This window comes from Carassius gibelio, chromosome A18 (genome assembly GCF_023724105.1).
Source record: "Carassius gibelio isolate Cgi1373 ecotype wild population from Czech Republic chromosome A18, carGib1.2-hapl.c, whole genome shotgun sequence".
In the NCBI taxonomy this organism is placed as follows: domain Eukaryota; kingdom Metazoa; phylum Chordata; class Actinopteri; order Cypriniformes; family Cyprinidae; genus Carassius; species Carassius gibelio.
The window spans coordinates 133,141-157,537 of record NC_068388.1 but is presented as its reverse complement, the minus strand read 5'-3'; the positions used below and the strand labels follow the sequence as shown (position 1 = coordinate 157,537).

At 36.3% G+C, this 24,397-nt stretch overlaps 1 protein-coding gene across 18 annotated transcripts in view; it reads right to left on the bottom strand.

The window, feature by feature from the left end:
• Positions 1–2,044: 2,044 nt before the first annotated feature.
• LOC127933885 (sister chromatid cohesion protein PDS5 homolog A) overlaps positions 2,045–24,397 on the bottom strand; it is a 59,237-nt gene continuing 36,884 nt past the window's right edge. For 5 of the 18 annotated variants that reach the window (XM_052530949.1, XM_052530963.1, XM_052530959.1 and 2 more), the window contains 31 exons: positions 20,252–20,338; positions 19,979–20,076; positions 19,770–19,896; positions 19,591–19,671; positions 19,303–19,443; positions 19,098–19,213; positions 18,903–18,997; positions 18,662–18,807; positions 17,084–17,235; positions 16,844–16,957; positions 16,599–16,680; positions 14,535–14,583; positions 14,212–14,351; positions 13,909–14,024; positions 13,170–13,275; positions 12,786–12,946; positions 12,538–12,661; positions 12,211–12,369; positions 12,058–12,126; positions 11,839–11,975; positions 11,612–11,735; positions 10,691–10,895; positions 10,488–10,602; positions 10,208–10,340; positions 10,001–10,120; positions 9,854–9,922; positions 8,902–9,053; positions 8,693–8,777; positions 6,589–6,926; positions 4,001–4,217; positions 2,045–2,966 (listed from right to left, as the gene is read on the bottom strand). In XM_052530949.1, coding sequence (XP_052386909.1) covers positions 2,925–2,966; positions 4,001–4,217; positions 6,589–6,926; positions 8,693–8,777; positions 8,902–9,053; positions 9,854–9,922; positions 10,001–10,120; positions 10,208–10,340; positions 10,488–10,602; positions 10,691–10,895; positions 11,612–11,735; positions 11,839–11,975; positions 12,058–12,126; positions 12,211–12,369; positions 12,538–12,661; positions 12,786–12,946; positions 13,170–13,275; positions 13,909–14,024; positions 14,212–14,351; positions 14,535–14,583; positions 16,599–16,680; positions 16,844–16,957; positions 17,084–17,235; positions 18,662–18,807; positions 18,903–18,997; positions 19,098–19,213; positions 19,303–19,443; positions 19,591–19,671; positions 19,770–19,896; positions 19,979–20,076; positions 20,252–20,338 — 3,900 coding nt within the window. In that variant the 3' untranslated portion in view covers positions 2,045–2,924. Of the gene's footprint in view, positions 2,967–4,000; positions 4,218–6,588; positions 6,927–8,692; positions 8,778–8,901; positions 9,054–9,853; positions 9,923–10,000; positions 10,121–10,207; positions 10,341–10,487; positions 10,603–10,690; positions 10,896–11,611; positions 11,736–11,838; positions 11,976–12,057; positions 12,127–12,210; positions 12,370–12,537; positions 12,662–12,785; positions 12,947–13,169; positions 13,276–13,908; positions 14,025–14,211; positions 14,352–14,534; positions 14,584–16,598; positions 16,681–16,843; positions 16,958–17,083; positions 17,236–18,661; positions 18,808–18,902; positions 18,998–19,097; positions 19,214–19,302; positions 19,444–19,590; positions 19,672–19,769; positions 19,897–19,978; positions 20,077–20,251; positions 20,339–20,581; positions 20,786–24,397 lie in introns of all 18 variants that reach the window. The other 13 variants (XM_052530946.1, XM_052530948.1, XM_052530961.1 and 10 more) reach the window with 11 other exon arrangements.

Below are 24,397 nucleotides of genomic sequence, written 5' to 3'. Positions count from 1 at the left end.
CCTTTACTGTCAATTTAATCTGTCCTTGCTAAATAAAAGTATTAAAAAATAGAATAACTTATCCCAAACCTTTGAATGGTGGTATAGAAATATGCAGAATACTGTAAATTAGGCACTGTTGAAAGCATAATGAAATAATCCTTCAAATGAATTTCAGTTTCATTGATTTGTGGAGTAACACTTTATGCTATATTGAATGGGAAAAACATTTCTGTAACTCTAAGTGTCATCTAAGAAGTAATTAAGCAAATCTACTGTTGCTTACAAATGTTACATTTTGTCTTTGTCTCTCTCAAACAGAATGCAGTAATAGTAGCCTTGTCCTCAAAATCATGGGACGTGGAGACGGCGACAGAGCTGCTACTAAGCAACTGATCCTCCAGCTCTCTTCATCAGGCCATGTTTTCCTCAAACCCCTCCTGCATCATGACCCATTCACTCCCACCCACCCAACCATGCACACATGCATCACCCGTCTTGGTTTGTGTTCAGAATGAATGTTAGCAGTTAGACAGTGAGACCTCTGAGTCATCTTCTGTCTCTCTTAGCAAATGGTCTCATCCCTTGTCTTTTTTTTTTTCTTCCCAACATTTTCACTGTTTCTGCCTTGCTACAATCATTTTTCCTCTTAAATTTAGGCTGTCACTTCCCTTTTAAAGAAACCCAAAAAGACAAAGCCTCCATCACTGTCATTTCATGTGAAAAGAAACACCCACTCGCATCTGTGAGACAATGTTAGTACATGTAAACTAGTATATTTAAGACTGTGTACATTTAAAAGGCAAAATAGCACTAATGTTATTTTTTTTTCAATCTGTACACCATAAAAATGTGTTTTGGGATATTCTTATTTGAATGGGATATTTAGCATATAAAAACTAAACTGAGATTATTAATCCCCCTTTCTTTTGACACTCTTACAATGAACAAATGTGTGATTTAATTTGCTCATTTGATTCTTTTAATGTTTCTTTGCACTAATCTGTCTAGTAGTTGATATGGCCAGGTGACAAGGTGTTATGTGAGTGCAGACAGTTTCAGACTTGCTGGATGAAGTGTTATTATTTTTTTAATGCAAGGAAGATTGACCTTTTTCATGTTCCCTTTTTTTGAAAAGGGGGACGATGCAGGATTGGTGGTCAAACCCTTTCTTTTTGTTTTCAAGGCAGCTGTGGGGTTTGGAACTTGATAACGGACAGATACCTCGAGTTGCCTCTTTTTTTTTTTTTTCCTTTTAAGAATGTATTGTATGAAACAACTTGCATTTAAGTATAAACATTTTGTACATGTAGAGATGAGAAAGTGAAGACACGAGTTTCTGTTCTCTTAAAATGATTGGCTTTTTTGAAACCGTATGGCGAGACATTCAGTTTGGCATAAAGGTATGTTGATGTGGAGGTTTAAAAGGGTTTCTGAGAGTGAGGTGGGGTGCGTTTTGTTATACCAAATATCTATTCAGATTTCCACACACAAGCTGCAGATATAATTTAATGTTTTGCACTTAACTGATATTGCAAGCATGAATTAAACCGCTAGTTTTCTAGTCAACAAAGATGCTTCAAAGCAAACGGGCCAAGAGCGAGTACTGCCACACAATGCTTTGTGAACTTGTTTTTACCTAGCGCTGTGTTCTTATCTTACAGGGGTGAATTGTTAAAAGTTTCTTTTCGCCCTTTGCTCTACTTTAATTTGCTAGCATTCCCACTTCTGTTTTCGAAATGCCCCCACTTTCACAGCTAGTCGCTTTCATACACCTCCTTTCTCATGTACATACAGCCATGTTTTTTTGGTGGGGGATAAAGTACTGTTCATCTCTAGAATGCACCATCAATGGCTGGATTTATATTTTGTATGAAAATCAAAAATGAAACAAAAAAACAAAGACTGTCTTCCTGTAGTGATCACCTTGTTCAATATTGCACGAAGAAATGAATTAAAGGACAAAAACTTCTGTCAAAGGATAAATGCAGGTCATGGGTTCTGGCTTTAGTCACTTGAAGCTCCTTTACAAAACAAGACAAGAAAAAAAAACCTACTCGAGCCGTACAAGCATGGTTATTTATTGTGAAACTGTCATATTCTTTTGAATTAAAACAAAAAACAAAAAGTGAAAAAGTTTTTAACTTGTGTTATGTGAATCTCTGCTCTGCACCTGTGAGGACATCTACATCAGTAGGTGTCAAATTTAAGTAGTTTGAATGTGTTTGAAATGCATGTCATTTAAAGAATTAAAATGTAAAAAATAACTTGGGTATTCATATGAACCTGGGTAAAATGAAACTGAACATCATATTCTATTTAAATGTTTGAAACCATTTGAACACTGAATTCTGAACATGTTACTAAATATTTAGTATTGATTTTAACAAATTTAATGTAGCAACTTAACGTGCCCTTGTAACAGTATGAGGAATTCGTGCTCATACACCCAACAGAATAAATAGCAGCATTATTAATCATACAGTCTTGCAGTCTCTGCTCTTTAAATTTATAGAGTTAAACTAATTTAATACAAGACATGAGCCTCAATAAATCCTTGCAATCAAAGAAATCTGAGGACAGTATTTGGATTTAATAGAGGATTAAAAGAGGAGAGAGATAAAACAGTAAAAAAATCTTTCCAGGTATTTAATAAGCAACCTTAGAGCAGATTAAAACTTCTTTTTTTTGTCTTTCTTTCAAATGTTTGTTTTTAAAAATGGCTCCAGACAGAGAAGCAAAGAGCAACATGAACAATTTCAACACAAAAGAAAAGAAAACGAATGAAGAGAAACAGGTCTGTGTTTCTACATACAAGTTTGAACATCTGAACCTAAACAATTCATTCCTCATCCGTTTGAGGTGTGGGGTAATGACAGTTCAGGTTTGTGAAGAGCGTCTGATGTATGAAGTGGATGCGCCTCTTCGTAGGGTCACTCAATCCTTTACTGCCTGACCGTCCTGGTCTTCACACACCGACGCTTTACCTGAAACCAGAAAAATTGATAAATCAATCTACTTTACAGCAGAGTGGCATTATGGTGAAAACTGCATTTTAAAATATTAAATGGAAGACATTTCCAGTTGGTAACATGTTTTAGTAGAAGCTAACATACGACATGAGACTTAAAAATAAAGAAATTAGTGCTGTCAAAATCAAATGGGAGACTTTTCATACGTGCTCTAGTCAAATGAGCAAAGAACTGGTTCAGATGATGAAGCGGTGTCAGTAGAACAACAGGGAACTGCTGTCAGATGAGATGTCAGGTCATGTCAGTAAAAATGAATTTCCCTGTCCTGTCAGTCATTCTACTGCGCTCGTAGCATGTGCTCTGCAACTGCACACATGGCATGCACTGAAGCCTGTTTCATTCCATAAAGCACAAACGAAACTACAAGCATGCATTGTCGTTATGTCATCTAAAATATGATCCATGTCAGATCCGCGTCATGTTCAGAGGTAGCATCTCCTAAAATAAAAGCAGCCAAAAAACCTAATAACCCAGCAGCTGTGATGTCTGTTCAAAGAACAAAATAAAGTTGTGGTATCGGTATCAGTGATGCTTACCTTCACTCATAAATAAAAAAGATGCCACTAAACAAATATTAAAAATATTCTGTTTCGAAGTTAATTTGAAGATTGCTTGTGAAATAAATTGCAATATAAAATATAGATTTGAAAACTAATGTTTGGTGGGATTCATTGCAATTAAAGTTCAGATAATAATGTGCGATTTTTAAGTTTTTTTCCCTTCATTTTTTAAATTGACAGCACTAAAAGAAATACAAAACAAGTCATACTAGTTTTATGGTGTTACTGTTTTATAGAAAATAAACCTATACGTAATTAACATTTTCTCCTATTATAAAGTGAAAAACAAAAGCATAGGGTTTAGAACAAAATTAGGGTAAGTAAATTAGATCTAAACTCATTTTTAGGTGAACTACTGAGCTTATAGCTACAACAAAATTAAACTGCTCAGGAGCTCAAGGTAAGTGAGGCTCCCTCTCAGACACTCACTGACAGCTTGCCCTGCTCTGCTGCATGGGTGGATTCTTTCTGTTTGGGGCCTGCTGCGCCCCTGGACTGCTTGTGAATGGCTTCTTCCTGCTGCTCCTGTAGCTGTGTGAGTGAACATACATACTCTGGGCTGGACTCAAATTCTCTCTCTGTCTCCCCTTCACTTCCATATGTCTTCTGAGACGCTTGCTGATCTCGCTGTGCTACCCTCACTGATCTTAGACAAAAGAAACACCTGCCTCAAATTCACATAAAAGACTTCAACAGCTGAAAATGACAAAGTTACAGGTTCACACCAAGTTAAATACCAGTATGCAACATGCAAGTTTCCATTAAAAAACAATTCCCATTGATGCAAATTAAATGCAAATGTGTCATTCTATGAAAAAGATTTGCATACAATGAAATGCATACAAGAATAAATGAAATGGATACAATAATAAATGAAATGCATACAAGAATAAATGAAACGGATACAATAATATATTAAATGCATTCTGGCCGTTGATGTGCTCAATGAAAAACTTGCTTGATAAATAGGAGTGGGTTTATAATATTCAAGTTCTTCTCCGTCCATGCCAATTCACACAGATTAATACAAATAAACTATTATTTACTTGATAATAAATTGTAAACCACCATAAACATTACTCTCCTTGAATGGAAAAATTAGGGGAAAAAAATATCATGAAACAGTAGAACACCATTTGAAATTTTGGGGTTGGTTGGACTTATGTAATAAGGGGTCATATGATGTTGCTAAAAAGAATATTATTTTGTGTATTTAGTGTAATGAAATTTATGCGGTTTAAGGTAAAAAAAAACCCACATTATTTTCCACATACTGTACATTATTGTTTCTACTCTATGCCCCGCCTTCTGAAACGCATCGATTTTTACAAGGCTCATCGTTCTGAAAAGCGAGGTGTGCTCTGATTGGCCAGCTATCCAGTGTGTTGTGATTGGCCGAATACCTCAAGCTTATGACAAATCTTATGACCCTCGTCATACTGTGATGCCCTGTCCGAGCCGGAGCAACAAGACATTCCAATAAAACATTAAATCCAATTATAAACGTGATATAAACATGATTTCTAAGAAGTAGTTTCGCTGTCTCAATGAAACGCACAGCGCGGTGACAACAATACTACAAGGAGAATAAAAGGTACCCCTTCTTTCTTTGTGTGAACATCTGGGCGGCGTTATGCAAATCTTCTCACATAGTGATGTCGAGATGTGGGGGTGTGTTAGAACAAAATGTTTTAGGGGGGTGTGGACGAGTCTTAACTTTTATCTCTGTGGATTTGAGACTTTAGTCTTTGCATCTTTACAGATCTTCTCTATACACCAAGAGCTTGTTATACTCCAAAGAGAAAGGAAGAATTAAAATCGCATCACATGACCCCTTTAAAAGAATCCTCTAAGACTGCATTTATTTATACTCAAAATAGGGGTGGGCGATATGGAATTTTTTTTTTTTTTTTAATCACAATTCTGTGTCATGTTGGTTTTACTATTTTATTGTCTGAGCATTACATCCAAACTTAATTTCCCTATTATAAAGACAAAGCCTTTCAAGGCAACAAAAAAAGAATGTCAGATATTTAGGCCAAAGAGGGTGAAGATAAAAAAAAATATTTTTTCTTATTTTTTAATAATTCTGTAAGCTGCCTGTCAATTCTGTCAGTGTTTTAGATTTATACTACCATTTACTCACTCAAAAGTGGTTTTAAACCTGAACGAGTTTCTTTCTTCGTCTGAACTATTTTTTTGCTACTATCAAATTCAGTGTGGACCAGCAACTGTTTGGTTACCTTCATTGTTTAAAATATCTTCTTTTGTGTACAGCACAAGAAAGAAATTAATACAGGCTTTGGACAACGTGATAGTGAGTAAATAATGACAGAAATGAAATTTTAGGGTGATCTATCCCTTGAGAGTAATGACAGTAGGCTGCATATTTAATAGGCCTACTGTCCCTTTAAGACCTGCACACATCTAAAATACAGGCATGTATAAGTTTTTCTCTCAACGGTTTACTTTCATTTAAGACATAACCAAATGAGTCTACACGTAAACCTGGTGTGTTTTGACAGTATTAGCACAAAAGATAACTTAGTTCAATAATCAGGCACTGTATGACAGGCTTTAGCGCACACACGCTTCGGGTGTATGCAGCACTTAGAAAAAGCACAGGTCAGCCCAGTGCAAAAATGAAACATTTAAAAGCACATGCAAATAATAAGAGAGTAACTCTACTGCTGTGAATGCATGTGGTGTTGTACAGTATATGACAGAGGTGCCAGAACTGCAGCTGATAGAGTGTGCGCTCTACCATGATACTACGATATTTCTTCAAAAGCAGATCGTGGAGACATTTTTATAGGCCACGATTAAAAATTGTCATATCGCACACCCTTAATTCAAAACATAGTAAAACTATAAAAATGTAAAATATTTAAATGTACAATTTTTTTATTCATTCAGAAACAAATAAATAAATATAATAAATTATAAAAAAACTACAATTGATTTATATAATACTATGCATACAATACAAAAAAAGTGAATTAGTTGCACTCAGTTACCTTTGCAGGTCAATCTGTCTCTGTGGCGCCACTCTTTTCGGCTCGGTTTCTTTCTGCTGTTTTGGTGTCTTGACATTGATTGAATCAGCTGAGGCTGCGGTGGCAGGGTCCTGGGCAGGTGCTGCTCTCTTCCGGCCCCGTCCGGCCCCTCCTCCTGTGGTAGCTCCAGCATCTTTCTCTGGTGTGGCAACGCCCGCAGCATTTTTAGGGGGTCGACCGCGTCGTGGTTTACTGGCAGGGGGCTGTGACCCTGCTGAGGTGTTTGAAGACAAGCTGTTCTCTGTGCCGTCACTCGCAGGAGCAGCACGCTTCTTCCCACTGGGCTGAGCAGTCTCCTCCTAAAAGAAAGTAAAAAAAAAAAAAAATCTTAGGGATGATAGAAGTGTGAACGTGTAGCATTTTCAGCAGGGCTTAAAAAAAAAAAAATCTGTTCATTCCAAGCAGAATCAGTATTTAAAGTTTCTGTTTATGCATTCCTTCTGTATTATTACCATTCCGTTTTGAGCAGAAAAAAAAAACAATACCAGTTAATGTTTCATTTGCCAATAAAACTACTGCTACTAAGTACAGAGCTTTCTTCACTCAAAAAAAAAGTGCTTCTAGTCATTCAACACAGCATCATCTTTTATAGCAAAATTTTAGCCAAATGTATTAAATGAAAGCAAAACCGGACAATGCAATTTTCCAATATTGCCTTTCATGCAGTTTGTAATGTATTTGTATGTGAATGTGAACAATCTGCAAAGTTGTAAAGCTGAAAGTGCACGTAAAGTTATTGTCTCCTAAAATAATCAACTCTGAACAGCTGAAACAAGTCTTTAGTAGTTAAAAACGCACTTTCGGTAACACATTTGCATAAGGCGTGCCTATGTTCAACATTGGTTGGCTGCGAACAACTTGACCCCGCCCACAAGCACACATCATTCTAATGACGACGACTTCTCTAACTTCAACGAGTTCAACGCGGGATTCACAAAACGCTTGCTGTTGAAAGATGGATCAGTATCCTGTTTATTTGGACCAGCTGCCCCACTGAATCACAACCTGTTAGAATAATAGATGTTTACATTTTCTATAGAATGTTCAAAATACGGAACTATTAAAATAGGCATATCGTTTCCGACATGCTGGTTTATTTTTTCAAGATTTAAAAATGTTTGATGCATGGATAAAAAAAAAAAAAAAAGTATAAAATAAGTAAATTGATAAATTGATTAAAAAAAGTAGTAACGTAGGCAGTATGATGCATTTTATTAAAACATTCAGAAATAACATAGGCTAAAATACCGGTAAATAAAGCAAAATATGTTTTATTATAATATATTTTATATATTATAAAGTTTTATTTTGTTAAACACAGCTACAGGCTAATCCTAGTTGCCTTCTCTCCACAACAAATCCTCTAAAGCTAATAGTTAAGAACTTCAAGATAATTAAACTAATTAATTTAACGAGAAACCGAAGCCTACCTCTTTCATTTCTCACAAATCCAAATGTTTCAATATTCGCAGCATATCAGGATGCAAAAATATTATTATGTAAACTATAGGTTTTGTACTTCACTCACATTAGCAACATTACATCATCCTCCTGACAGGCTATAACCATAGATAAGTATAGGTAGATTCCCTATAAACGGCTGTTTCTATGGGCGGCTATATGCAAGCGTCCACCATACTGGAATCCTCAAAGCAGGTTTGTGAACATTGGAGAGCAGACTGCCTGTATGTCTGCAACCCTAGATGATGTGGTGAAGGTGATGTGACCTTGTGTGAATCCATCTACACTATCTTGGTTATTTTCAGGGGAAATGCCTATACAGCTGAGCACAAGCGTTTCACTTGCTGGATACATCAACATCACATTTGCAATGGCTGTACTTTTTGAATTTGTGACTGGTTGATTGCAAAATTAAAATACTAAGCAGAACAATAAAATAATGTTATTAACTGGTTTATGGCCATTTCAAAAAGGCATTTCAGTTCATTTTATTTGGTTTCTGTTTATGCTCCTGTCAAAGTTTTGTTGATTTGAGGCTATTGTTATCTTTCTTTGAACAGGATAAGAGCCCTGGTTTTTGATGTTCACATGAGATATAACTCACCTTCTTTACAACTCCTGCTTTTGTGATAACAGGGTTCTCTTCATTCTCCCTCGCCCCTGTTTCTGAGGCCTCAGAACTCATATCCCTTTGTGATAGAAAAAAGCAAATTGTAAACTATTGATAAAGAACCTCTTGCAGTATAGATTAATCAACACTGGTTAAATGGCACATCACAATGAATGAAAAAGTGAATTCTGATAAGCACAAACCTGCTCTTATTTGTTGCAGGTGAGCTGGGTTGAGAGTTGGTGCTTGCGTTGCTTACTGTGTCAGAGGTGGGGGTTTTAATGTACGGTCGGCGAGCTGTTACTGTTAAAGGTTTGTTCACTGCCCCCAGCACACCTGTCTGCTTTGGTGGTTGCTTTGGTGGAAATATATGAACAAGTATGTGTAATGGAACACATTCAAAGCATTCATTTGTTAATTACTGGTTAACTGCATCTTTTCAACAAAAAGAATGTTGATATGTCATCGATCCCTGTGTGTAAAACTCCCAACTACTTTGAACACATTCAACTTTTTTGTTTATAATGTTCTCATCTTTTAATGTAATGAAAAAAATGTAATCACTTATTTTTGTTCATAAGTTTGGGGTTGTTAATATCTCACTCTCATGCTTACCATGGCAATTTAATAAAAATATGATAAAGAACAATAATACTGTGAAATGTTGCAAATCAAAATAACGGAATGTAATTCTTTCCTGGCAAAGCTGGATTTTCAGTGTCACATGATCCTTTAGAAATTATTTTAAAATGCCAATTTGATCCTCAAGAAACATCTATTAAAAAATAAAATATTATTTTATTATTATTTTTTAATATTTCTATTTGTATTAAATTAATCAAAAGTGTCAGTAATGGTTTTTATATTGTTATAAAGGAAAATAAATTAAGGGTTCAAATAAATACTGTTCTTACTGACCCAAAACTTTTGAACAATAGTGTCCATTTTTGTGTTTATTTTTCTACATTTATTTTTTAAAAATACATTTTTATATTTATTTGGAACTGGCTTTCTATTAGAAACTGTACAACCTTTAATTTGCATTAACTATAGAGTGCCTAAATTGTTATAATCTTTCAAACTTACTGTACTCAACACTTCCATAAATTCATCAGGGTCTTACTCACATACAGTAGCAGATGTGACAAAACCTACCTGGATTTTTCCTGTCTGCAGAACTATTTTGGCTTCTGGTGACAAATATTCCTTATCATTGATAAAATCCTGTATAGAGGGGCAGACAGAATGAGTTTCATAGTAAGGTCACATGTAAAGTGTCACTGTAGATAGAGTGGTTGTTACCTTATCAGGTGGGGTAAAGAACTTGCAAGGCAGCACAGGATCTTTTGGGGAGTCCAGATGACATGAAGTGCTCTTGTTTGCAATCACAAATAACGCCACATCACACACAATGTAAAGTTTCTGTAAATACATGAGAACAAGAGTAAAAAACACTGGGATTCAGAAATATACACAAACATTATGCAGGAGACGTTAATGGTGACGGACCTCATTTGCTTTTGGGTCATCTGGGGCCTGAGCATCTTTTGTTTGTTTGATGTTCTCTACCATCTTCCTCAGGAATGAGTGACTGTTATTCTCATTCTTTGTCATCAACACCTCCAGCATGAACCACAAGCATCTGAAACAAAATCTCACCTGAATTAGTCTGAATTCAATGTAAAACATACATCCTATGAGAACATTAGTGTCTGTGTCAACTCACTATGAGCAGAAATAAAAAGAGAAGTGCAGTGCAAAAGTGTCTGAACATGTTTGAAACTCATACTCTTTGACGTCTCTGAGCTGCTCCAAATCCTGTGGTTTGGTAAGGTCTGGATCATGAGCTAGAAGATGGATCATGTATGGCACCACATATTCAGGAAGCAGAGACAGCAGCTTTTCTGAAAATCAAACACACAGGATATTTAGGTCTTCAAGCAATACCTCAGTATGGCATGTGTGATAACAAAAACCAGAAACTGTATCTACCATGGGCCATGGGGTTCTGTTTGATGTACTCTCTGCGGACACTGATGTTCTTGAGCAGGCACTGTCGGGCGTGAGCACGGCGCTCTTTCACTGGATCTTTAGCACACAATGCAAACACAGCCATGTACTCCAGTGGCAACAACAGCTTCACCAGAGCAACATGCAACTTCTGAGCAAAGATCTGGCGCACCTGATAACACTCATCCTATAGGGGAAACATGAAAATATGTGACGTGATGGCTAATATTTGCTTTTGTAACATGTTCTTATATATCCCGTTATTTGATAGTTACAAAACAGTGTTAATAAGCTGTTTTTTTGCCCCGTGCATCGAATAGTTTTATACATAATGACTTGGTAGAACAAAATACATTTGGATTTATATATTTGCCAACTGCAAGTATATTTAAGGGGTGCAATTTATATTTACATTGCATTAAAGCAACTCAAGACCTTGGCATTATCATCTACAATCCTTAGAGATACTCTATAGAGCAGGTCAAATAAGTATTGTTTGTTTGTTAAGTTTTTTATGCCATGTTAGCATCATGGCTATTTACATGGCAAAAAGATTCAGTATCATCCATAAAATGTACATTATATAAACACCCTTTCAACTTAAGATAGAAAATCTAAAATACATTCAGGTGGTACATAAAGTGAGCATTAGATGACAGAAAAGTTCATCTTTAAACACTTAAATGTAATACTTAGCAAATCTATGAATTTTCCTTTTCAATACTACACACACAAGCTTGTTATTCCTAAATTCACTAGCATCACATAAATGACTTTTAGTTTAAAGGTTTCAGTTTTATTTAGACAAAACAGTACAGAATTTTAAAGCCAGCCATGATCTAAAATAAATAGTAACTGAATTTATGTTCCATATGTGTCCAAGTAGTCTTGTGCTCAACTCACATTAATGACGAGTCCACAGAGCTGGAACTGTTCTGGAGTGATAATGTCATGGTAACAGGGCTCTTGTGCCAGTTTCATGATGGCGCTCCCCGCTGCAAGCCTCAGCCGAGACATGTCAGACTTGCTGTGTCCATAAACACACGTGTTAGGGGCCTGTTAGCCATATTAAGGCAGCTTTCGTAATTGTACACAAAATCACACTGGGGATCTTGACTCCCAGTTAGTACCTGATCTTTTTCTGCTCTGTAAGGTCTCCCTCGCTGACCAGCATGGCTGAGAGGAGTCTGAGAGTAGAGTTGGCTGATTTGGATAGATTATTCTTCATTCCCAGCAACCAGCGGACCAACAGCTTAATGGCTTGCACCTGGCAACACTCATGCACATTAATACGCACACAAATCACCAAGAGATGTTGTTTTCAACCTGATTACTTAAAGAAATTTTACCTTAGCCAGCACTTCAGGAGAAACCTCATCGTCAGCTGTCCAGAGCCGGCCATTTTTGTTTCCCACAGACTGAGAGGTAGAGAGGGCTCATTTAACATGCAATAAAACTATTCAATACATGCTCAAAGCAGAACACCACATCAATATGCTCACTCTGTCATTCATCAGAAGGTCCTTCACGATGAAATTGGCTACGATTGACTTCATGGGTGACGCAAACTGATCCGGGGCCAGCATAGAAATGTGTCCAAGAGAAACAAGCGGAGTGATGAGCTGTTCAGGCACGTCTGCATTCAGACTGCGAGACAACGGCTGGAACAAGAGACAGACAGAAGAGCATGTATAAAAAAATTCTCATGCAGCAAAAAATGACCTTATTGAAAATTGACATTGATTATATTATGAAAAATGACATTATTGTAATATTGACAGTCAAAAGTGAGCATTTTAAGGAAAATGCATTTATTTACTTAGATTTACCTCAAATATTTGCGCTAACTGGACCTCTTTGTTGTGAAAGATGGCATGGATGCAGTGGACTGCCTGTTTGGCCTGGTGGGGGGTGCCTCTTTTTGCCTTCTGATGTAGTACGGGAATTAGAGTCCTGCACAACGAAAACAGAACATCATTTTACTACATCAAACATGTGTATTTGATTTCAGTTAAGCTGACAATCCTTGGTACTGGATCTAAACAGTTGTGTGTATGCATCTGGGAGCTGTTCATACGAGCGAATCTGTGGCAGTTCTGTCTCAATCTTTTGTCCTGTGTTTCTGAAGATCTGTATGGCTGCTTCTGCCACTTTATCGTCCTCCATCTTCAGACACTGCAGCAAAGACTCGTATGTCTCAGCTGAGTGGAATGCAGTGGGGTGTGTAAATGACAAAACCTAAGGTATGGACAGACCAAACAGCAAACTTACATTAAAATTGAGAACACAACTGCAAATGAGCACTTAACATTAAGTAGAGCAATAGCCCATATCCAGCAATTAATTTTTATATTAATATATTCATATTTTTAAATTAATGTGATTGGATGTTTAATCCAGAAATCCTGTTTTCCATGATATTTAAACTTTAAACTAGTGCACTTGCAGTTACAAACAGTACCTTGAGTAGCTCAAGTCCAGCACGAATGGCAGTATCAGGGGTTACTCCCTCATCATCATCATCAGCAGTGCCCTCAATTGACTTATTTAACAGCTTAACCAGGGCGCTACACACACACACACACACACACACACACACACACATATTATTGGTGATCCAAAACATCTACACAATACCTGCAGTTACACTTTACTCTCACTAGATGTCTCACCCATTACAAGCTATTCAGAGTGTTACACAATCCCTGAGAGGAAAAACATGGCCCATATTGCGCTTATCTCTCTCCCACTCAGTCAGTTTCTCTTCCCCTCTCATTCATGTTCTCGCTTTACATCTGCAGGTGCACTGATAGGAGTTCATATCCAATGTTGCTGTTCAAACCAAGCGCATGCATTTTCTCTTACTGTGCTTCAACCTGCACATCATTTCCGATTTGCTTTTTCTGACTTGATTTTTAGGGCTGATTGTCTGCACAGTTATTTTGCAGGTGCGAAAATCGGAATTTATTTGGGCTTTGTAGTCTATGTAAACTGTTTACAGTAGCTGTTATAAGAACGACTCTTGATAGACAGCATTTGTGGAAATATCACAACAAAAAATACAATAATAATAAATAAAAAAAACATGACCAGTGTTTCAATAAGGCATTTCAAATAAAAATATAATGGCAGTTTTTTGCTGAATGCATGTTCATTACTAAAAAAAAAAATATAATCTGCTATTTGACCTCATGGCCTACCTGATGGCCTCAGAGTCGATGTGCACCGGTGCGATTCTCTCCAGCAAAAATTTCACCATCTCCAGGAATGGGTTTGTGGGCTGCTTGGGGAATGTCAGCTTTCGTGTGATTTCCCTCTGGAAAAAAAATTATAAAACACTCTTAGATGACTTAGTATCGGTGTAATGTTTAATATTACAACAAATACGGTGGACAGGAAAAGCTCTTAGTTAATATGCATTATAAATGAACACCTAGCATGTGAGCTTGGACAGTGCAGTGTTGAATGTGATTGGTGGAGAATGAGAGTGTTTTTAAACTTACCACACATTGTTCAGCCTGTTTACACGAGCAGGTAGGGCTGATGAGTTGCTCAAGCTGAAGACGGAGTTTCTCATCTTCACCCAGAACCTGATTAAACTTCTTCATAAAATCCTGAGCTTTACCTGGATCTGGAAGATTCTCTGAGAATGAGAGAGACAAATTACACATTCTGAAACCTAATGGTTTTACTTAGCATCCACTTAAAGGCATATATATATATATATATATATATATATATGTATATATATATATATATATGTATATATATATATATATATGTATATATATATATATATATATGTATATATATATATTATACTCACTAGCGATGGTCATAAGTTTTCCAAACATGGCTGTGGTGTTTGCTTCAGACTGCAGGAAAAGAAAAACAACAGTTACATTTATGTTTGTCACTGTACCTGTCAATTGTAATAATGCTTTGGCATTTAAAATACATGTCAGTTAATACAATAAAGCATTTTGATTAGGACAATACATTTCAATACAATTCAATGTCCCTCAGAACATTAAGAAAAATAAACAATATGAAGGAAATGGAAATTAATTTCTTCACTCACTTTTCATTACAAATCTACTTTAATAACTATTAATCAACAGATATGTTGGAAATTCTGCTTATGTGATAACGTAACTGGCGCGCACTGTATCCCCAAAAGCTGCCATGAACGCATCGGTCAAATAGAAAAACTTATCGGCCTTGCAAAATTATCGGTCGACCACTAGTCATTACAAAGACGTTTTGTCTTCCTCTGAAAAATAATGACAGAAAAAATATTAAATCATGAGTGAAGTTTTTGCTTTTGCTAGGCCTATGTAATTACATGTTATAACTAAAAAATGTGCATGTAATGCCTTTTTTTCTGATTGTTTTGCATTCGCATCATTTGCTATGTTCACGAATTAAACTGAGACGATGCGCATTAAAGTTTTAGTGAAAAAAAAAAAAAAAACTGTCCTCATCTCAGCCACGCAGCACCGCTGACACACACTTGATAAATTCAGCTCAGCTGTACAGCGTGAGAAAGATTGAAATGAAAGATTTAAGAAGTGAAAGAGCAGAAAAGCAACGTCTATTTTGTGCCCAACTTGAACAAACCACAACAGGTAAAGCTGTCAGCTCTGTGGATATAGGCAATATCATTAACAATTCTAATTTATTATCATTAATATGGTTTCTTAAGATTTTAAGTCTATGCTGTGTGCTGTTAATGTGTGAGCCTCATTATTTGAAGAGCACATGCTGTCCAGTAATCAAAATCAAAAATCAGTAACAAAGTATCAGCTATAAAATGTAAAATTCATAACGAAATAAATAGGCGTGGTTGCTTTAGCACCTCAGTTCAAGCAGCAAGTAACCTATTTAATCTTTCTCTTAACTACTATCGTACATAATGAACATTGACATCAAACGATAGGCTATTTTATAAGAGATCCTACAGTACACAACTTACCGAAATGTCAGTTTTCAAACTGCGGAAAATGTGTAAAGCTTGTAAACATTGCAACGTGATATACATTGACCTCGGAATAACCATTCAGTGACGACAAGCTCATCAGTCAGCTAGAAAAGTAACTATAAATAACTATATATTTATGCACTATTGCATTTAAATATTTATACTTAACCTGTTTTCTACATGATTCAATGCCGCTTATAAAATTGCATTTTACTAATTAAGAACAACAGACTGAAAGTGTGAAAGACATACACTCTTAAAAATAAAGGTGCTTAAAAGTTTCTTCACAGAACCATTTTTGGTTCTACAATGAATCATTCAGTCAAAGGTTCTTTAAAGAATCATTTCTTTCTCAGCTTTTTATAATCTGAAGAAACATCTTTCAATACATTTAGGCATTTCAAAGAAACTTTTGTGAAACAAAGGTTCTTCAGATGTTAAAGGTTCTTTACGAAGCCATTTATATAAAAAGGCTCTTCTATGACACTGTGAAGCACCTTTATTTTTAAAAGTGTATCACAACATTCACAAATGTTGGTTTCACAACATTAAGGAAACGCCCAAACTATACTCAGTGACCAAGTGATGCTTATGTCCATGATACTGGTACAGATAATGAACAATTATGTGACTGTATATTTCAAACTAAGAAAGACATTTGGTTCCCACTTTAAGTGAATCTTAGTTCCCAGGTCATCTACAAGATGGATTAAAATGCTGATAGTCAAGAAAATGAGACAAACACATGACAGTATGATTGAAATGTAAAAATAAAAATAAACATAATTATTAAACATAAATATAAATATTAATTACACTTAATTATTATGTGCCTACGTTTTTTTCTTATAGGAGCCAATGGCTCCTTACTCTATTTTTTTGTTTGGAGCCCTGGTTTGTGTAACTTACTGTAGGCAATTTGTGTAAGTCCAGCAGTTCTCGAACAAGCCCTCTCAGCATATTCTGACACTTCCACATTTCATTCAGTGCTCTGAAAAACAACGAGATGTTCTCTGCTTGATCTAATTAAACACATCAGTGAGATGAGTGCTGTTAATAGATGTACAGTGATATGCTCCAAAACCGTCAGATGAGAACCAGAGACTCTCTCTTGGTAATCTGATAAGCTTTTAAAAAAGTCGTTTAAGACTCACTTGACTGCGTTAGTGTCCAGGCAGGCATAAAGGTAGTATAGACACTTCATCTTTTCCTCAGTCTCCAGACTGTGAGGAACCATGTACTGTGCAAAGATTTTCTCCACCAGCAACCTATTACACAAGCACACTTTTTAAGAACCTGACGCTTCGGATTTAGGCATGCTTCATTGTTTAATGTCAATAAACTAGTCAATGAAGCAGATTAAATACTTTGTGTGTACAGATGCATGTGCGTACTTGTCATCTATGCTGTTCTGATAGTAGATGTGTAAGAGCTTGTCTTTGATCCAGCTGATTTTCAATGCGGTCTCCTTCCCAGCTTCATGGTGCAGACAGTACTTCTTATAAAGCTGAGCCAACCCCATCATTGCTTCTTTACGGACACGCCACTGAAACCGAACATAATAATTATATTTAATTTGTTTTTCTCAGCTCCCTTTTTATTTAAATTCTAAGTAGGTTTGAATGGCTCCAAGATATATCAAAATAAATATTGCAATATGAGTTTATCAAATCACAATGGAATGCATCGTATTTTCCAGAATATAAGTCATGTTTTTTTTAACATGACAAATTCCAAAGTGAATGTATAATTCATTTACTGTCAAATATGCAACACATGGGCAGAGCGCAAATACAATATCCACATACACAGCATATAAGATAAAGACAAAGCTACACTGCTCAGAAGGTCAGTGAGACCACCGTACCCCCATAGTGTTATTTCAAACAAGTACTTGTGAAGTATTCTGTTATGTATGACAATAAGTGGATACTGGGACACGAGTGAAGTACAAAGCTTACAAAACAAATAACTGTTTTTCAACCAAAAGCTAGGCTACATTGCAAACATAGAAACTAGTGCTGTCAAAGAAAAAAATCACGATTGATCACATCTAAAATAAAGGATTTTGATTTCAAAGATGGCTGCAGTGACATGACTTGTCTTAAAGAGACTTTGGCACTGTGTATAATATATATATATATATATTATACACACACACACGCATGTATAAAGAACAATATATTGTTTTATATGAAATATATTTATATATAATATAAATTATATGAATATAAATATATACATGTAAATAAATCTAAATATGTTCAGAATGTATACTGTATGTGTGTATATTTATATATACATAAATAAAGTACACACACATTTTACCTAAACAGAAACCTTTATTTTGGATGCCATTAATTGTTTGACAGCAATGATAGAGATATTTGGATTTGTGCCGAATGAGAGCTACGTGAGTGTTTCTGCATAAAGCTGCAGTGGAGTCTCACTCTGAAACCTGCAGCATATATCTGCTGGCAAAACAGCAAGTTTTGATGGTTTAACGTTTCAAAAGGAAATTAAGATGCAAACTGTTGCACTGTACATTTACAGTTGTATAGTTTTACAGTTTAATAGTCCCTTTTGCTTAATATTTTTTATTTCACAATTACAAAAAAATATATAAATTTTTTATGGCGGTATTGAATGTGTGAAAAATAGTGGGAAGTGTAGACTTGAATATTTGTTTTTGTTCACTTCATTACTGAAAGAGGCTAAAAATGGTTCAGCCATGAAGAATGGTGCGCGCACAAAAATAAACTGAAAAATTACTTTTTAACTCTAAAGTAAATTATTTATGCTCCATGCAGATCCACCACTAATAAAATCACCTTAATCTTTCTAGATTGGTTCGTTCTTTTTTTCCAAGACCATACAGTACTTTTTTCATATTGCAATCTACATAAGAGAAAGGAAAAAAATCATGCCATTGAGCTCAGAAGACTTTAGGCTAAGCTTTGCATCTTTCTCACCCTCTTGTCCAACATCCTCTCTCTGACAAACCCCAACAGCTGATCATTCACCAGGTTCAGATCTTTCTTCCCTGCGTTGATGATGGTCACAATGACATCGTGCCTGATTGCCTCTTCTGGGTCATGTGACCTCACCTTCAGAAACTCTGAAGTGACAGAGTTACACAAGATGTTTACAAGTCAAGCAATGCTTATTGGAGAAAAAAAAAATCAGTAGACATCACATTAATCCTGAACACACCAGTAAGATCCGTGGCAAGGTCTGGGTGGTTCATCAGGCAGTGGCTAGCAAACTTTACACACTCAAGTCTCACAGGAACATGGATGTCATTGAATCTTTGGGAGGAAATAAAAAGAAAATCAGAATTCAATAAACCTCAAATTATACATATTCAAAATCTTTTTCCAAGATTTTCCAATGGTAGGAATCTCTCACCTTCCCAGAAAGCACTGCCAAAGTGGGCGATTCTGAGTGGCCAGTTCAGAATCTTTAACACCAAAGAGTTTAGCCAACAGTTTCACAACAGCCAACCTCTCCTCTCCATCATTACTCTACACAGACAACAGAAAAACATTAGTCTTGCAATTAAAGTGTTTGTATGTGAGCTGAAGCACAAATAAATGTATGTGCATTAAGTCACCTTCAATTTGAACTCAAGTTGTGGCATCACAGAGACAAGGAGCAGAGGGTCGATTGCAAAGAGCTCCTGAATGAGGTCAAATACATGCTCAGAGAGATCACTCACGGAGGACTTTCCCATCACCAAAACCTGATTAAAGAACTACGGAGAAAGAGAAGAAAGGGATTAGAGAAGAAAGTCAATACAACATCTGTCATACCATTTTGTCTTCTTAAAAAGAACTGAACTCTTTACGCCATTTAAATGTACTGAATTCTGAAAGGACAAACTTATGTTTTTGTGACTCACTGAGGCAATGCAGGTTTCGATGGTCTGAACCGTTCTCTTCAGAAGAGTCTTGGCCAGGTCATACGCCTGCTTATTCAAGTTCTAAAGCACAGAAAGAGGTACAACCACACACTGGTTAGCCATCTGAGACTGGACTGGGAAATGAGACCGGGAAGAAATAAGATAATAAGTTTGCCTACTTTGTGAGCAGGGATGAGGTTGATGAGGATTGTGTCCAGCAGCTCCTGCGTCACTCCATCTCCCTCCATGATGATGGAACTCATCAGGTCCAACATGTGCATCTGCACCTTCTGATTATGGCTGTTACTGGAAGAGGGAAAGTCCTGATCAAAAAGAGTACAGTTGCGTAACAGAAGAGACGATTAAACTCACTTAAAATTAAACTCACTTGATGACAGAAAAGAGGGTTTTGAAGAGTTGGATGAAGATCTCATTACAGTCCTCCAATTCAAAACAGATGTTGTAGGACTTCACCCATGCCAGGTTCTGTGCAAATTAAAGTTTAACATATTGGTTATGACAATTAAACTACATGCTTAATCTTAAATGAAAAACAAACGGGTAAATATTGCTGCTGTGTGGCTTATAACCCCACAAGCCTGAAAGTACATTTAAAACATGCACATATAATCAACCAGTTATTTGTAAAAACACAGCTCACCTCTAGTAAGTAAAAATATCTGTTGAACTGAGGGCTCTTGGTATCCTCTAAACCCTTCAACTGCCGCGTAATGAAGAGAAAAATTTCCTAGATAGAAGATAAAAAGATACTCAAATTATTATTATTTTTTTTAACTGGAAAGCTAATCTCAATTCTCTGTTGTTTCATAATGGTTGATGGTACTATGTGTAGGATGGGGGAAAAAAAGACAGCTTGACATGAGGTGCAAGTGTGAGATCAGTTTTTAATCATACATTTTTAGTGTGAGCCATAATAAAGAGGTAAGTTTATCAATAAAGTCATGCGTGTGAAGTTTATCTTTTGGCATACCTTGAGCTTGTCATGCGAGGTGTATGGGGCCTCTGGAGCATAAATTCTGAAAATGTCAGCAAGACAGCAGGCCACAAGTAACCGTACATCCTTGTTGGGGTTTCGCAGGAAAAACTCAGAGGCCAAGTGAAGAGCCAAAGCCAAGTACTGCTGCTTTTCCTCCTCTGAGTCTTGATCCATGTCCATATATGTCTTGACCACGAGCTATAAGACAGAAAGGCATCATTTAAAGCCATGGTAAACTTCAAACGAAATAGAAAATCGAACTGATATGACGACATTTCAAACAAAATCAGGCTAAAACGAAGTTTATTTTGAGTTCGAAACAGCTCACCAAAGCAAACTTTCTGGGGGAGTTCGCTTTGGCTCCTAAAAACACCTTTGCGCTTCCACTGGTCCATTGCGGTTACACAATCAGTGGGTGTGTTCTGAAACTCCACCTTCTTTGACCCGCATTTTTTTTCGTTAACAGTTTGTTAACAGTATACCGTCGCTCAGCCTTTTCGAACTTATTTTTCCCCCGAAGAACGAAAATGAACTACGTTTGAAGTATATCAGCGCCTTAATGCACTGAGTAAAAATTCTCAAAATATTTAATCATTCTGTAAAAGACAAATCTCTCTAAACTTTAGACACAATCTACCTGCTTTTTTCTATCTGCTACCCATCTGCTTATTACTATAAAACCTAGCAAGTTTAAACAAACACACAAAAAAGCTGCTTTTTTTTATACAGAAGTCCTTTAAGACATAACCACCATTAACAAATCTCAGCAACAACATTTTTTACATTAAAGGGGGGGTACAATGACGTTTTGTGTATTCCTAGTTGTTCACAGTGTTAAAGAGATGGATTCTCATGCTAAACATAGCCAAAGTTATAAAAAAATTATTTAGAAGAATGTCTAAGAATATCTTTGCCAAAAATCTTACTTCTGGGTTGGTACAAGTTTCAGCTGTTTTTTTTTTTTTTTTGATCAGGGATTTAATGACATAGATGAGAACGGAAGTCCTTATATGAGCATTTCTCCCGGAAAAACGCGCCCGCGCACACACGATGACCAGAGGAGAGTGAGACCGTGCAAATCAACACGCTTCCTCGGGAGATCGTCGGCAGCACTGCATAGGATTTTTTGAGAATGTCTCCAGATAACTGCGTTTTCAGATGTGAGGGAAAGTTTTCATCTCGCGGCTGGAGACGGTAATGTTTTCTATTGGTGCATTTCTCTTGGTTCATTTCTCTTGGTTCATGTCAAATTAATTTTGAAAAGTCGCACCTGACTATAATTTGCAGGACCAGCCAAACTATGAAAAAAAAGTGTGACTCATAGTCCGGAAAAAAACAGTATATGAAGGATGCAGTACTACTCTATAGGTACTCAAGATTGACACACGATTAGGTGAAACCGTGTATGTTATGTACCTTTTAATATGCCAATAAAAATACTGCAGACTTTCTCCAGGTCTTATACCTTTATTAAAATTAAGCAAAACAAAACGATAAATGTTAACTTTCAAGAGCAGTCAAGTATTTGCGAGAGGGAGTTTAAAGCTTGCTGGCTTCTGTACACCGGCCGCCCGCTTCTTGGATTTCTAACGCTTTGATTCTCTCAAGTCTGCACTCGATGCATCCTTGATATCAAGAACTAGGGCTATAGCTATCAAATATTTTAGTAATCGAGTATTCTACCAAAAATTCCATCGATTAATCGAGTAATCGGATACAATGCGTTTTTGCTTAATTAAAGTGTAATATTAATTATGCAAGAGAAAATAAGACTCCTGGGTCTCTTAACCCCTTAACTGTCACTCACATTTTTGAACATTGACTTTGTAGAGCACGATCCAAACTTACAATTTTTTAAAATTAATGAATGAAAATATTTTGTAACATGATATTGATGTAGCATTTACATGGAAATGCAATGTCTGATTTTAAAATGGGTTTTAAAGGATGAATTTTGAGATTTTACGTTTTCAGTCGATATATAACTTCTGATGATTTCTAAAATGTGATAGAGAAAAAGGCAACAAACAAGTCTTCTTTTTTAAACAAAGGTCAAAACTTCAGTTATAATTTAGATTTTTGAGGGTGCACTCTTGTCATAAATTAATCGATTACTTTCCCTACATAATTTTTAGCAAAAAACACTGGTAAAATATATATTTGGGAGTCTTAGACCTTTCCAACGATATACAGTTGGTCAAGATTAGATTAGATTTTAGGGGTGCTCCGATCACGATCGGCAAATCGTTAATGCGCATCTCGTCAGTAAAGCCGGTTTTCTAATCAGCGGTTAATTCCATCAGGTGCGTGATTTCACATAGAGCAGCTGTTACTACACAGAGCCGTTGTTAACTGAGAAGATGCGCCAAAAAACATTGAAAATTAACGTGATTTGCGCATCTTCTCTATTAACAACGGCTCTGTGTAGTAACATCTGCTCTATGTGAAATCACGCACCTGATGGAATTAACCGCTGATTAGAGAACCGGCTTTACTGACGAGATGCGCATAACGATCGGCCGATCGTGATCGGAGCACCCCTATTAGATTTAATTGTAATATAGTGAAGTAAATGTGGGCGTCCCACAGAGTGGACGGGTGACAGTTAACAGGTTAAAATGAACAACTAAGTTTCCTTTTTTAGAATTTTTTATTTTTATTTTTTAAATGCATAGAATGCAATGCATACATCAAAAATAAACATTTAATTATTACTCATTGTTTCTCTGTCTACTTGTACTGTGAACAATGACAGTTTACAGATTTATTAAGTGCATTTAAATGCCATTCAGTTGGGGTTTTAAATAATGCATTTTCTGAGATGCACATTAAACACATAAAACATTTAATATATCTTTTAATTATTGAAAATAAAGCAAACTTAACTTTTAGGTAAACAAAGGGGATTTACTATTAAATTTAAAATATGGTAGAACTGTGTGATTAAACCTTAAAAAAAAAAATAATGTTTGATTTTTTTTTTTTTTGTAGTAGTAGGCTATGTACATTCTGCTGAACAATAGGTACATGTTCTGTGTATGTGATGTGACGCTAGTTTTACTCAAATCGAATGGTAAAATGCCCATGAAGTGACTATCAGAGCAGTTCTGGAGATGTTGTTCATGTGTTCTCGTCCTTATTGAGACAGCAGATGCTGAAATCACTGGAGCGTCACGCCCGCTTCAGTGTGTGTAAATAAACGGAGACGCGCTTCTGCGCCATTCATTAATAGAGACACGCAGAACATGCAGGATTCATATTTAAATAGACTGTTCCGGCTTAATATTTACAGATATTGGTCTATATCATGATTTGATGTAAGTGCAATGACCTATTTTTGATTAATTCATTCAAAATTTGGCAAATTCCGTGCCATTCCGCATTAAACTGTAATTCCGTTTTTATGACTGGATTCCGCGGTTCCCTCCGCGTTTTCTGCATCGCGGAAATCATAGGGCCCTAGTTGTGGTATGCCAGCTCTATCTTGCAATGAACACACGCCAAGACGTTCTCTTTCCGTTTGCTTGCGCCCTCAAGTCAAAACACTGCTGACACCTTGTGTCTCCTTCCGCTTTGTGGGTGACGTAAATGCGTTGTGTCACATTAAAAAAATCATTGCGAAAGAACCTGACGTGAGATTTAAAATAAATTTAAAGAGGCTTTAAAGATCATTTTTTGTAATCAAGTTACTCGAGGAATCGTTTTAGCCCTATCAAGAACACATCCGGGCACTTACATACATCCTCTGTAATTGTGTTCTTGAGAATTGGAATTGAACTTCGACACTGGTTAATGATGATGTATAGCGAA